The sequence below is a fragment of the Apaloderma vittatum genome, unplaced genomic scaffold (genome assembly GCF_000703405.1).
Source record: "Apaloderma vittatum isolate BGI_N311 unplaced genomic scaffold, ASM70340v1 scaffold22695, whole genome shotgun sequence".
Classification (NCBI taxonomy): domain Eukaryota; kingdom Metazoa; phylum Chordata; class Aves; order Trogoniformes; family Trogonidae; genus Apaloderma; species Apaloderma vittatum.
This window is the reverse complement of record NW_009715741.1, coordinates 39,233-52,810: the sequence shown is the minus strand read 5'-3', so window position 1 is coordinate 52,810 and position 13,578 is coordinate 39,233. Positions and strand designations below refer to the sequence as shown.

Here is a 13,578-nt window from a genome sequence, read left to right as displayed (position 1 = left end):
CAGCAGGACAGAAGAACATCACTAGCACCATAACAGTGATGGCACCTGACAGTTACGATGTTCTTTGGCACTACATATGCTGAGAAACAGTAGTAGCAATTGTGTAAGTAGCTAGCCATCACTTGTAAGATTATGTTTACAATCACTCTCCCACTGTCAGCAGCTTTTCAACACAGGCCATAATCTCAGTCTATTTCTTAAAATTTTCTTACTACTTGCCTGCAGGTGATACACAGTAATATGAACAAAAAACAAATTTGACAGGAATCTTAATTCATCACCTAACCTAACCCCTTGAGGGCTGAAAACACGCTAGTATAATACAACTACCTTTGAAGTCCAATGGCCAGCCATTTATCCTAATCATTCACACTTGCAAAAAATTTCAGCAGGTTTGCAAACAAGCAGCCAACAAATTAGATACAGCACTCTGCTCTGCAGCATCAAAGACTAACCTTATTTCTATGAGTACCACCAAACTTGTTTAAAAACTTAGAAAATAAAATTAAAAAAAAAAAAAAGCAAAAAATTTTGGCAGGCAGCTTTGTTAGAGTTGTATAAATAAATTTCCCTTGATTTCAGGCAGAAGTTGCAAAAGGGAATATATGATGTAACAGGGGGAAAAGAAGAGAATATTCTTTGGGTTTGTGCTCTGCATTCCCTTCAGCGATTGGCTCAACTCCTCCAAAACCACCTAAAAGTGTAAACGCTTACTATAGAAATGTTCAGTTGATTAGGAAAAAACGCATTTAGATTTTGAAGCTGTAGCTGAAACTAGGCAAGAATATGAAGGACAGCAGGGACTCTACATCAGGGGCAAATGAAAGGTTAAGGAACAGGTAGGTTGCCCCTTTACAAGGCAAGGGAGCCATGAGACAAAGGACATGAAAAAGGCCAGGACAGCAGGTAACTATTTTTGCCTGGGTTTTTATGGCTATGGTCTGCCTTGACGCCTCCCCCGTGCCCAAACACATCGGCAGAGTCACTGCGAGCGAAGTATTACCTACAGCAGAGGAAGAAGCCAGGACGCAGTTAAACGAACTGGACACATACCAGATGGTATGAACCAAAGAGTCATAAGGAAGCTGGTCAAACTCAGATGCTGCATCATCTGGAAGCAGCATGGTGAGCAGGCAAGTCTCCTGATGACAGGAGAGGGAGGGAAATCAAATCAATAAACAAATAAGTAAATAAAAACCAAATATTAAAGACATCTTCAAGAAGGACAAGGATGGCAGCCTGGGGAACTACAGGCAAGTTGACCTTAGTGTCTGTGGAAGTTAAGGAGCAAGTCTTCTTGGAAAGGGCTCCAGCTATACAAAAGACTAAAACACACAAAAGAAGAGCCAGCATACATTTACCAAGGGAAAAGTACGCCTGACCAACGTCACTGAATTCTGATGAAGACGACTGGCTCAGAGGTTAAGGGGAAATCACGATGTCGTTCACCCTGACTTCAGGAAGGCCCATGTAATTATCTTGCACGCTATTCTAGCCCAACTGTTCATTTACATATTTCTCATGTAAGGTGGGTGGAAAACCGAATGAACTGCTGGGCTCAAAGGCTGCAGGCAGCAGTACGAAGATCAAAAGCCTGTGACTAGTGTTATGCTTCACTGATTAATACTGGAGCCAACATATACTTAATGTTTTCATTAAAAATCTAGATGGTGGCACACAGCGCACCTTCAGGAAGTTTGCAGATGTGACCTACTTGGGAAGAAGCAGTCAATCGAACAGGTAGGTTGTTACTCAGAAGGACCTGGATGGACAGACAGGAACCAAGTTCAAAAAATGCAAATACAAAGTCCTGCACCTGGGGTGTGATAATGTCCTGGAACAATCCTGGAACAACTTCACAGAACGCAGGCACAGGCTTGGTGGGTAGAAAGCACCTTTGCATAGAAGGACCTGAAGATCTCGGGGTGGGGAAAAAGTTGGCTGCAAGGCAACAACGTATCCCTGTGGCAAAGTGTGTGCTGGACTATATTAGCAAGACGTAGTTGAACAAAACAATTCTTCCCCTCTCTTCACAGCTTATGAGATCCACGGTACCTGCAGCACTGTGCAGCTATCAGACCAAAACCAGACAAGAATTAAACTGCCACACCAAAGGGATCCAGCAGAGGACCACACTAAGTGGCTGAAGCCCATACTGGATTGGGAGGAGCTAAAAGTTTATTCAATCTGGAAAAGAGAAAGCTGAGGGAAGAGGACCGAAGAATCTTCTTACTGTTTTTAAATGCCTATGGGGAGAGCAGGCAGGCTCTTTTCAGAAATGCACAGTGACAGGACAAGAGGCAGAGCCACAAGTTGCACAAGGGGAATTCTAGTTAGACATAAGGTAAAAACATTTCACCATTAAGGATAGTCAAACATTAGAAGAAGGTGCCCAGAGATATTAAAAAAACACCTAAATAATGCCCTTATCAATTAAAACTTGCCAGTCCTACTCTGAGTTGGGATTTGGACTACATCACAACTAGAAGTCCCTTCCAACCTGAATTATTTTACCTATTCAAGTATTCATACATTATCAGCAAACTGATGGTGCAGAGAAAGGCTATATTTATTAACTAAGCAGAATTGAGGCATTGCCTTCAATGCTTACTTACACCCTAGTTCTAACAGATTCAATTGCCCTATGACTTGCCTCCTCTCCATTTATCAACCTGGCTCCTCTGACCCCTAATTTATCAGTAAGAATCACTCTAACACATCAGAAACATTTCAGGAAAATAAATAAAATCTGCGGGTTTATCAAAAATAAAGTTGTATCATAAGCATGAACAAAACATACTGCCACAAAATATCCCAGCGCTGCTGTTACCAGTAGGGGGAGATCCATATGCAGCAACGACAGACCGTTCCAAACTACTGCTGTAGTTTTTAATGCTTCAATAAAGCCAAACACCTGCCTTAGCTGCTGGATGACTTCACGACTGACCATGCCACAGGTAACAGAATGCTTCCAGAGAGGCTAAACTATCCGTACAAGAGTATGAGAACAGGATGGTTCTGCAACACACTGCTACAAACTATAAAAAACAGGAGGAAACAGCTTCCCGCCTCCAACAGCTTTGCATTTTCTAAGGCAAAGAAAAAATATTCCCAGTCCTTTCTCAAAAGAGAGAGAAACTAGCAAACTGATGAAACCATTAATTATGGACACACTCATTTAGTTCCATTTTTAAAGCAGTTATATTCTTTGGAATAACTTCTTACAAAAAAACTCACTGTATGCCTATGACATATTAATTTCCTAATTTACGTAACTGAAATGCTCACAACCTTAATGTTATTGATAGCTATTCACTTATGTCTTAAATGGTGCTTCCTCCCAAATAAGCTAAAAATATTTTCAGCTCCATTCACTTAAAACTTTTAATAATTGTAAAAGCAAAGGAAATGTAGTTGTGAATAACTTCTGCACTACGAATCTGTATTTAAGCTGTGGAAAAATACAACCTTAATTCACAGAGCCTCTTTTTGGACTACCTGTCCACAGCTAAGGTTGCGCGGTTGTTCATTCCTATGAAAAAAGTAGAAGTTAACCCCAACAGCAGTCCCCAAGCCAAGTGATTGCGTTCACCTATAAATGAGTAATCTGTTTTATATCAATTTAGAAATACTGCCCAGACACAGGAAATCTTTGGCAGATGAGTAAATCACATTTCAGCTGGTCCATTTTCATTCAACTCCACTGCACTAAACAGAAAATACCAGTCATGCAGGTTTTCTAAATCACTTGTTCCTTAATCTCCCATTTTTCGCAAATGAGACTTCCAAACCAAACAGAAATGCATGAACTCATGATGCACAATACAGCACAGTGACAAGTATGCAACAATTTGAGATACAGGATACTAAACAATACTACATACTGCCACAGTATCTTCAGTACTAGCCTGTGCACCCTGCTCTGTTCATGTATTGCTTCCTGTACCACCTCCTCCTCAAACACAGGACAGTACAACCGGCATGCCTGTTCTGCTCCAGCTGTAGAGTTGCTAGGACAAACTTTGCATCCCTTCTCCAGCAAAATACTGATGCCAAGCAGAGCAAAGTTTGGCAGGAATTTGCAGCGATGATACACTTTTTAAAAAGTCAACTTGCAGTCTCCTCCTGCCACAGTTCTTGACCACGACTCTATCACAAAAGGAACCAATGTGACAAAGGGCACTGCATCACGTGCAATGCAAAGCCCTTCTTCCCAGCAGAAAAATTTAAGACAAGATACAGATTCTAAAACCACCTTGTAAACCAACAGCTAAATGTTCACATCATGCAATACCTAAATAGGCTGCAATGTTGACAAAAATGTCTGGCCAAGGAAAAGTATTTGTGAAACTAACTTCATTTCTTAATGTTTTCCATTAAATCAGCAAAATCACGTGACAGTTCTTCCTAAAATCGTATTACACTGCAGCAAGACACTACAGGCATCTAGCACTAAGCAAATCACGTAAAGTTAAAGGATTTAATCCTTTATAACTGCAAAAAAAAGATTCAAAAACCTCCAAACTCTGAAATCACAACACAAGGAACAACTTGTCAAATTGACTCCGGAGTGACAGGGTAGAAATAAGAATGCTATTTTGCTTCTGTGAATGGAACTCTAGTGGTGGTCCTAAAATAGAGAATCTATGTCACAATAGCTCTGCAATGAAATTATTTAGCTCCGTCCTCCCAATAGCAGCACAATTAAATCATATGTTCGATACACGGGCCAGAAGAATTCAAAAAGTGCAACATAGACAACACACATTGGATCCAGAGCAAAACCAGGACAACACAGAGGAGTACTTCAATATACCTTGAGCGCTGAAGACTTCGCGGAGAGGCAGGTTCATGACCTGTCTGCTTCTCAGCAATTACCGGCTGCTGAGGTGCTGCCTGTGAAACTGGTCCTTGTTTAACACCTGGAGTAGCAACCTGCAAAATGAAAAGCCTCATTAGAATTCCTCCACAGTAAGTATCAAGTGAAAGAACCACAGGAAAACACAGAAATTACAAGTTACAATATCAGTGGGGGTTCTGATACAAGGTCTTTTGTTGACAGCATTTTTATTCTCTTCACAAGGTGTTTGTTTTTTTAAAAAAATCATTTCTTGTTCCACATCTCTCATAGCTTTTTTTTATTATTATTAAAACAGAGCACTTCAAAGACATAAAAAAGCAAATTTAGATCCATCTGACTTGTCATAATATTGCAAGTTTATTACGTAAAATAGTTCAAATTAATTTCATTTTTGACCATATCTTCCATGTGAGCAACAGGCTCATTTTCCGTCTCAGAAGAATTGCTCATTATCCAAATAAAACTTTCACTTAAAAAGGTAAAAGTTTTCCTATTTGAGAATACATTAAACAAGTGTCAAGAGCAGAATTAGGTCATAATCATGTTATCTCTATTAGAAATGAAAAAAAAAAATCTAAGGCATGCTTGTCAATCTGCTACTCCCCCTTTTTTAACTGTTTCAAAGTCAGTTCTAAACCAACGACTGACTAAAAAAAGAGTCACAGTAGCTTTCCGCTTTTCCTTTGTAGTACACATTCACATTTAGGATACTAAGACACCAGCAGTGATATATGGTCTTTTTAAAGTGAATTCCTGAACTGCAACAGGATGAAAAAGTTGGGAATATACTAGTGTCCAAGTTACAGTAATGGAGTAGATACTTTTTTTTCTCCCATATTTTGCATAACTCTGTCCTTTTAAAGTACGCACAAGAGAGGAAGCAGTTCCCAAATTTATTCCCCAGTCTCACAAATCAAGCTAACAATTTTAAGAAAGAGAGAAGGAAGAAAACTGGGTTCCAGGGAATCATAAAGAAAAAAAAGTATAAATCAGGCAGCCTGTCTGGCATTTGCTGACATCAAGCTGGTGTAGATTACTAACTAGCGGTCATCTGAACCTCCAGAAATTCTCTCAGTTTCAGAAACAGACTCCTGTGAAACAAACCACAGAGAGCAAGTCAGACAGTATCTACCAAAGTAAACTCAAGATAAAACTTCATTTATTTAAATAAACAGGAAATTTTAATGTAGTCTCAAACCTACTTATATATTTAAGAGGAAATGTCACCTTTTAAAATTATCAAAAGCAAAAACAATTTAAATAGCACATGAAAAGATCATGGTTCTGAAAAGATAAAGCAAAGACGCTGTATGGTCATTCAGTGTGCTGAAAATCACAGAATTGTAACTGTTGAGGGGAACAAAATAGTAGCAGTTTGAAAACTAATTTATGAAAAAAGACTGCCTGAGTAACTTTATGAATTGTACAACATGAAGAATTGTGGTATTAATGCCTGAATCTTGCTCAACCTATGAGCAGACATAACTTAGTGAGGCTGTTGAAAAACAGAAGGAACAATTTCAAAAGGGGAATCCATCAAAGATAACAAAATCACCTCACAGAGCCAAACAGGGAAACTTAACCAGCTCCTTGGCTGGTAGAAGTAAAAACAGAAGTAGACTGTAAAGAAAAATGGGATTTGCAAGATAAATGAGCAACAAAAACTCTTAAAATATTCCCTGTTTTCCAAGTGTTTCACAGACTGTAACTAAGTGTAACAGAAAAATAATAAGGGCTAAACAAAAAAACCAAAAAACCTCCATAAGCAACATTCTCACTGAGCTTGCCAGGTTTGTGTAACACGCTTTACACATCTATTTTGCATAAATTCAGAGCAGGTTCTAACTTTACAACACAGGCAAAGCTAAACGGCAAAACGTGCTGCCTAGCATCCCAGAGTCCACGATAGCGGAGCTGCTGCGTGCACAGAGCACACCTCCAGGCACGCACACGGGTCTGCGTTTGAAAGCAGTCCAGCCGCGTTCATGCAGTCCTAAGCGACAGGTTCTGCCACGAGAAAGGCACCACATTCGCCGTTCCCCGAGCCAGGCCAAGGATCCGTGCAACTGGCACTGGGCTCTACTTGTATGGTGCCAGTTCTGCCTTGTCTGCATAGAAGCAGCCTAAACGAAGGAGCTTGTGCTCGGAAACAAAGCGTGTCCTGGCACAGCAGCACAGCTTGATTATGCATAATTTACCTCGAACTCTTAGAACTGAGTAACTTAACCTGACTGACATACTCTAAGGAGCACTAAACCAGACAGGCTTACACTGGAGCTATCGCCTTCTAAGTTCTCATCTCAATCCCATCTTACGGAATTAATTACATGAATACAGGAACTATCACAAAAATTCTTTCCATACTGAAATGGAAAAGTATCTGCTACTGAACCAGAATTTATTCTGGGTCTAACACACAAACACTTCACATTAATATTTCAGCAGCTCTGTTGTTAGCAGCAGATTTAAGGAACATAAAACCCAAGAAAAGATCCTGCTGTAAAGCATTACTACTAATTCTGTTCAAATCAGCTAAAACTGATCTGTGAAGCTACTCAAGGTACCTCAAAAATAGAAAGCTTTTATGGTTATGATATTCCCAGTGCAGTAAGAGTTACAAGTTCCTCACAGAGGGATAAGAGTAAAAACTTGCCAGTGTATATAATGATGCACAACAGTCTACCAGGATTAATAGCATTCTGAAGCAAAGACTTCACAGTTTAGAATGAGTAACTCAGAAATTTACTTAACACTTGGGTTACAACCACATTACATGTGTTTCAAAAGTAAAGCAGATGTGCAATCTTACCTCACTGCAGGGTAAACATAAGGAAATATGGATTCAAATATAGTAACTTCAAAATGTGTCACAGTATGCTCATCAAAATATAAACGTCACCACTTTCAGAAGAACATGTATACACGTATCAATAAAATGTACAGCACCCTACTTTGAAAATACCATTAGTGACATCCTGCGTGCTAAGCCACGAACTACATGCAATCACAGGGCTCTGCCTGTAAGTGGAGGTTCCCCTATCAAAGCATAAAATACCTGACAGTTTTTTGAGGAGAGTCAGCCCTGCTGTAATTAAGACTTACACTAAATTCAGATCAACACTTCTCAAATCTCCATTTAGCCTTGAGGTTTTTTGCTTCTACTAGAAACCTGATGGAAGGCTTGTGCATCCAAAACTAGATTTAATTATTCAATTCAATAGTCTACCAAGACAGACTGGCCATACTTACACTTGGCTTGCTTTAACATTCTCTTAAGGCATACTTTACTACCACACGATCTACTTCACAGGTATAATGCTGGCCTTTATGCTGGGAGAAAGGCAGTGGGTTCAAGTTTGTCTGCACAGTTCTAAGACATCTGTAGCATGATGATAAATACTAAAGAAACTAAATTCATAAAACAAGGATAAATGTCTTGGGGGAGAAGAGATTTTTTGTCTTTCCTTCTAGTTCTATTTCAGAACACACTGTAGATAAAGAAAATTCCAAAGGATAAAGCTTTTGCCATGTTTATAATGTAGCTGATCATCAGAACTGTATATATATAAGTAGATCCTTATCTCTTGCTTGAGAGACCGGAACAGATCAACTTCCAGTTACTGATAGTAAACAACGTAAGAAGATTCTTTCTCATATCCCAGAATTTGAAAGTGCCAGGCTTCTTCCTTCTTTGTTTTAAGTCTATTTAATAATTTCATCACTTGTCACCTAGCCATGGGATGTGACCACCAGATTCAGGATGCACTCCAAGAGCAGAAACAAAGACAACAAGCGTGATTAGTACATACATGAGGCTTTCATAATTCATTGTACCATTGTCAATCACAACAAACTCAGAGAACCACTTAGTTTTCTTTGCACCCATGAAAAAATTGAAATGTAAGACAACAAGACATTTAGAATAGAATGAATTCTGCAAACTGTCCTCCCAAAGTTTTCCTTAAAGGTCTTCAAGACATAAAAGTTTTTTTTCCGAGCAAAACATTGAAAGGAAGATGCCTTAGCTAAGCAGAGGTGTGGAGAGCAGGGATTGGGGGGGGGGGGGGTGGGGGAAAAGAAAAAAAAGGGGGAGCAGGGGTGGGGGGGGGGGGTGTGGAGGAAAAGAAAAATAAAAATCAAACAAGACTGGTCTCACCCTGAAGTCTACAGTCACGCTTCTTACACTGCTAAGATACTACATGCACTGGGCAACGTACTGCTAGATTGGGTTAAAATCTGAGGGTCTCAATCTTGAAAGGAAGATCCACACAATGAAGAGACAGGACAAGTTCCCGTTGCACGAAAATGGCAAACATCTAGGAAAGGTCCAAATTCACCTCAGTGCACTTCCATTTTTCACAGCCAGAATACCACTGTAAATTGCTAAATTCTTGTTTTGTTTTTTAAAACTTACCTAAAAGGCACAAGAGTGCTATGCCCAGCAGCTCCACCTATCACTACAAAACTATTTTGAACGTAAAAGGTGACTTTCCACCAGAGGGTGCAAATCAACAGCTCTGCCTTCAGTCCTCTTTAATAACAAAATCCTCCTTCCTAACAGGTCCTTTAACTCGGAACCTCTTACTACCCTTGTTCTGTAATATGAAACACAGGTCTTTAAATAAGAAAAAGGAAAAGCCCTTAAGGGGAAGTTCACCTTGAGTGCCTCTAATTACATGTACTTTCCCCACGTATACACAGCAAAACAGAGAGTCCTTCATCTGCTGGACTCAGCTTACATCCTATTTATTCTTCAACATCACCACTTGTAGGAAACAGAATATTGAGCTCAGCTTCCACAAAAACATTTTTCCTCTGAAGAGTGACCCACTAGAGGGATCTCACACACATACAAAAAGTAAAAAAAGACAACTCTGTATTTTCTATTTAATGCTTAGAAGAACTTCAGCAGCCTGTTAGTTTCAGTTAATGTTTCCTAGTCATGGATCCAATTAAGGAATTCTGAATCGATGTGGGTAAGGTGGCAGAAAGGGAAAGGGAAGTAACAATAGTGACCCTGTAAATACCTAAAACACTGCTAATCAAATTTGAAACTGCATTAGGTAAACTTCTCCAAGAACTTCTCTCTCATTCTAAAAATCCTTCACTGGCTAAAGTCTAAATAACTGTATCAGCTCTTGCCTTTGGAGTAAGTTTTTGTTTCCATTTAAATATGTTAAAATACAGATCTCTTGATAATATCTACAAAGAGCATCTGAAGCAAGCACATTATTTTTTCAGGAACAGAAATGTGTACTACAATTCCATGCTAGAGTTGTACTGCAAAACTACAGTCGAATAGTTGCTTCTAGTTGTTTCTCTTTCTACTGGGAAAGACAACATGCATATTTTATTATCATATATATGTAACTGCTAGCACATGGATGTATAGCAGCAATACTTAGTATTATCTACTAATGGTTTCTCACTACAATATGGCATAAATCAAAAGGAACTTACCTTCTGCTGCGATGATACTGGTGGCGTAGTCATCAAAGGTTTAAGCGGAACAGTGTTAGTCTGAGGCGTGCTTATTCTTGGAGATACATATGATCTTGGCGATGAGGCATCAGATGTTAAAGACATTGGAGACTGATTAGATGGCTGAGCTGTAAAGCAAAAAAAAAAGAGAAAGATTGTTTTTAATAAAGCCATATATTATTTTAAGTGTAAAGTAGACTTTCCTTTGGTATCTTAGAGTATGCTGTATTAGATAATATACAAACACACCTTGAGACACCTGCAGGGGTGAAAAATTGGAACAATCAACTATTCAACAACAATCCTACCTAAAAAATTGTATTTTACCCAAACCTTTCACTTCTAAAACTTGAGAGGAGGGGGAAAAAAAGCTATTATGCAATGCTTTCTACACATGGAGACTAAATTATTTTCACTTGCAACTCCTATTTTAGAGTGCTCAACTTGATTTAACCAAAAGAATGCATGAACAGCTTATTTAGAAACGTATTCACCCATTCCAGGCATCTACCAACAGTCCCTTGTCCACATTTTAATTACTGGTTAAAAATTAGCATTAGCATAAAACACTGTTTACCTCCCCAAGAGCCACAGTTGCACAGTATTACAAGAAGGGTGCTCAACCAAGGAACAGTTGTGGTTTATATTGAGTATTAAATAACATCTGATCAAGGTTCAGAACAAATTGAGAGGTTTTGCATTACTCAGAGTAAGTTAAGATATAAAGAAAATCCCAACTGGTGAGACAGAGAAGCACAGTTACGTAGTTGCAAGTTAGCTTCCTGATCCTCAAGTAACAATTCCTTCTCCTATCTCTGCGAAAAGAAGTCATCTGACATCCTCCACACCAGATGGCCAAAGATATGACAAAAGACAGCTTCTGAAAGTTTCCACTGTATCAACCTTTATAAAACGTAGTGTAACAATTTTACAAAAATGAAAAGAAGACTTTGAATACCTTGCGTAGACAGTTGTGCAGCTTGAGAAATTAGGGAAGTGATATTGAAAGCAGATGGTCCAGCAGTAAGAATTTTATGGAGTATAGACTGCAGAGAGGCTTGTGTCACAGCTGCTGTCAGAACTAAAAACAAACATTCTATTTTACTGACAATTCTAGAACATCACTTTAAAGTGTTCAAACCGGCAAAATAAATTTAAGCCACGTTTTCTTTTCTGATTTTGTTCCTGTATCCACAATAGGCCAAAAAGCCATCCAAGCTATTTTTGGATTACTTGAATTCAATTCATGAATGCCTGGCATGTCTAACCAAGTCTCCTCTCCTGTCTCCGGCTCCTCCACTAAAAAAATTCATAATTTTAAAACTGCACTATCCAGGAAGAACATCTTACAGCTTCTGAACTATTTTTTCAAAAAGGTCTACAGGGTCTGTGGGATACTTCCTGAACATACACTACTCATGTACAAGTCCAAAAAAATTGACTCATCAGCACAAACACAGAATAACTGCATCATACGCACAGTGAGGACAGTCCTGCTGTGCAAGGTGAAGTCACTGCCCACACAGACCTGCAAGCCTGGCCCTGATGCCATGAGAACAACACTAAACATTCTTGTTCCAAGAAAGGTCCAGCTGCTGCTCAGATATGGCAAGAGAAAATGACCAGGAACTTAAATTGACAGCCTTCTAATAAAATAGAACTGGAGCCTTGATTGAACCTTTCATTTATTTAAGACAAACAATGATGATACTCCTACTCTTAGTGCAACGAAAAAATAACCTACTCACTTACTAGTATGGAATAAAGCCATAATATTTGCTGATTCAAAGGAAGTCAATTGACAGCTTTTCCTTATAAATAACTGTAATGTACATAAAAATTTAATGTTTTGACTTTCATAGTTTACACTTTAAAAAAGTTAAAGATAATTAACTCTGGGCACTACATGTACACGTTTTGCTTCCTATTTTAATCTGTGATCAGTGCACAAGAACTTTACAGAAGCAAACAAAAAATCCCACCCCATTTTTTTATCAGTCACCTGCCACATGCAAGCATCCCATTACATAACATGCATCAAAATGCATCAACTCTAGCTGTTTTTGCAGTGAAAGGCACTACAGCTAGTTTGAAATGTTCTCCTAATAAACTAGGTCAATGTGACAAAAATCTAAGGGATTTTTTTGTGCTATTACAGGCACCAAATTTAACTTGCCAGCAAAAATACTGATATACTATCTTTATTCAGAGAGGCTAATGTTCTGTTAAATAAAAAAAAGTTGATAGGCAAGAAGATTTGAGAATCCCTAGAAGTTTCAGTATTTGCAAACACGTATTATTAGAAAAGCATCATAAAATACAGACAACAAAGAACACTGCATCAAACAAAAGAACAAAAAGCTCTAACTAAATTTTGTGCAAGAGATGAATGCTGATGCAGCAGTTAAGTCACCAGTGTCAATTAGACTGTCCACATAATCAGCATTTATTACCTTAACAACCTTAAATGTTACTTGGCTAATTTAACAGGAGATTTAACAGGAAAAACAAAACCAATCCCCACTTCATTTAGAGTTTCATTTATTCACTTTTCACCTAAAGGCAGGCATGTATTTACTACTAACCTGTGTAAATAATAGATTACATCAACTTTAAAGAATCCTTACCTTCATTGATTTTGGATATATCGACGCTAGAATTATTAAGCTGCAAGGTGGCTTGCAGAGCAGGCAGCAGCTGTCGAAGGAGATTTGGGTCCTGAAGTAACGGAGGAATTGGTGATTGTGGGACAGGTGAGACAGGGACTGTAGGAGCAGACGAAGCAGGCGCAGAAGTTGGATTCAGTCCAGAAGCAGAAGATGTAGAAGGAGTTGTGCAAGAATGGGATACAGACTTGTCCACGGATGCAGACTCTGAACAGGAGACAGACAGTAATTTTCATTTTCCCAAATATAACCTGACAATTTTTCACTAGTACAATATTCACATTAAATCCATAAGGTCAAATCATTGTAAAAAAAAAAAAAAAGAAACCAAAACACCCTACTACATGGATATAATAAAAACTGAAGGTATTTTATATCTAGTATAATTTATGTTATTGAACCTAATATTCATTAGGAACACACATAAAATTTTCCACTTCAAGATGATGTACTGAAAGTTGCCACTATTACAAATAGGATTTCCCTCCCTTCCCCTCCAGCCCAATTTTTAGGACAAGCGTGGACCGGAAATTCCTTATTGATTTTTTCCTTTGTTGTGCATATGCTCAT

The 13,578-nt window shown here is 38.6% G+C and overlaps 1 protein-coding gene across 2 annotated transcripts in view; it reads right to left on the bottom strand.

The window, feature by feature from the left end:
* Window positions 1–13,578, bottom strand: part of WAC (WW domain containing adaptor with coiled-coil) — a 60,341-nt gene that overhangs the window by 8,609 nt on the left and 38,154 nt on the right. For both annotated transcript variants that reach the window (XM_009869286.1, XM_009869287.1), the window contains 4 exons: window positions 12,970–13,215; window positions 11,301–11,423; window positions 10,322–10,470; window positions 4,817–4,935 (listed from right to left, as the gene is read on the bottom strand). In XM_009869286.1, the coding sequence (XP_009867588.1) occupies window positions 4,817–4,935; window positions 10,322–10,470; window positions 11,301–11,423; window positions 12,970–13,215 (637 nt within the window). The remainder of the gene's footprint in view (window positions 1–4,816; window positions 4,936–10,321; window positions 10,471–11,300; window positions 11,424–12,969; window positions 13,216–13,578) is intronic.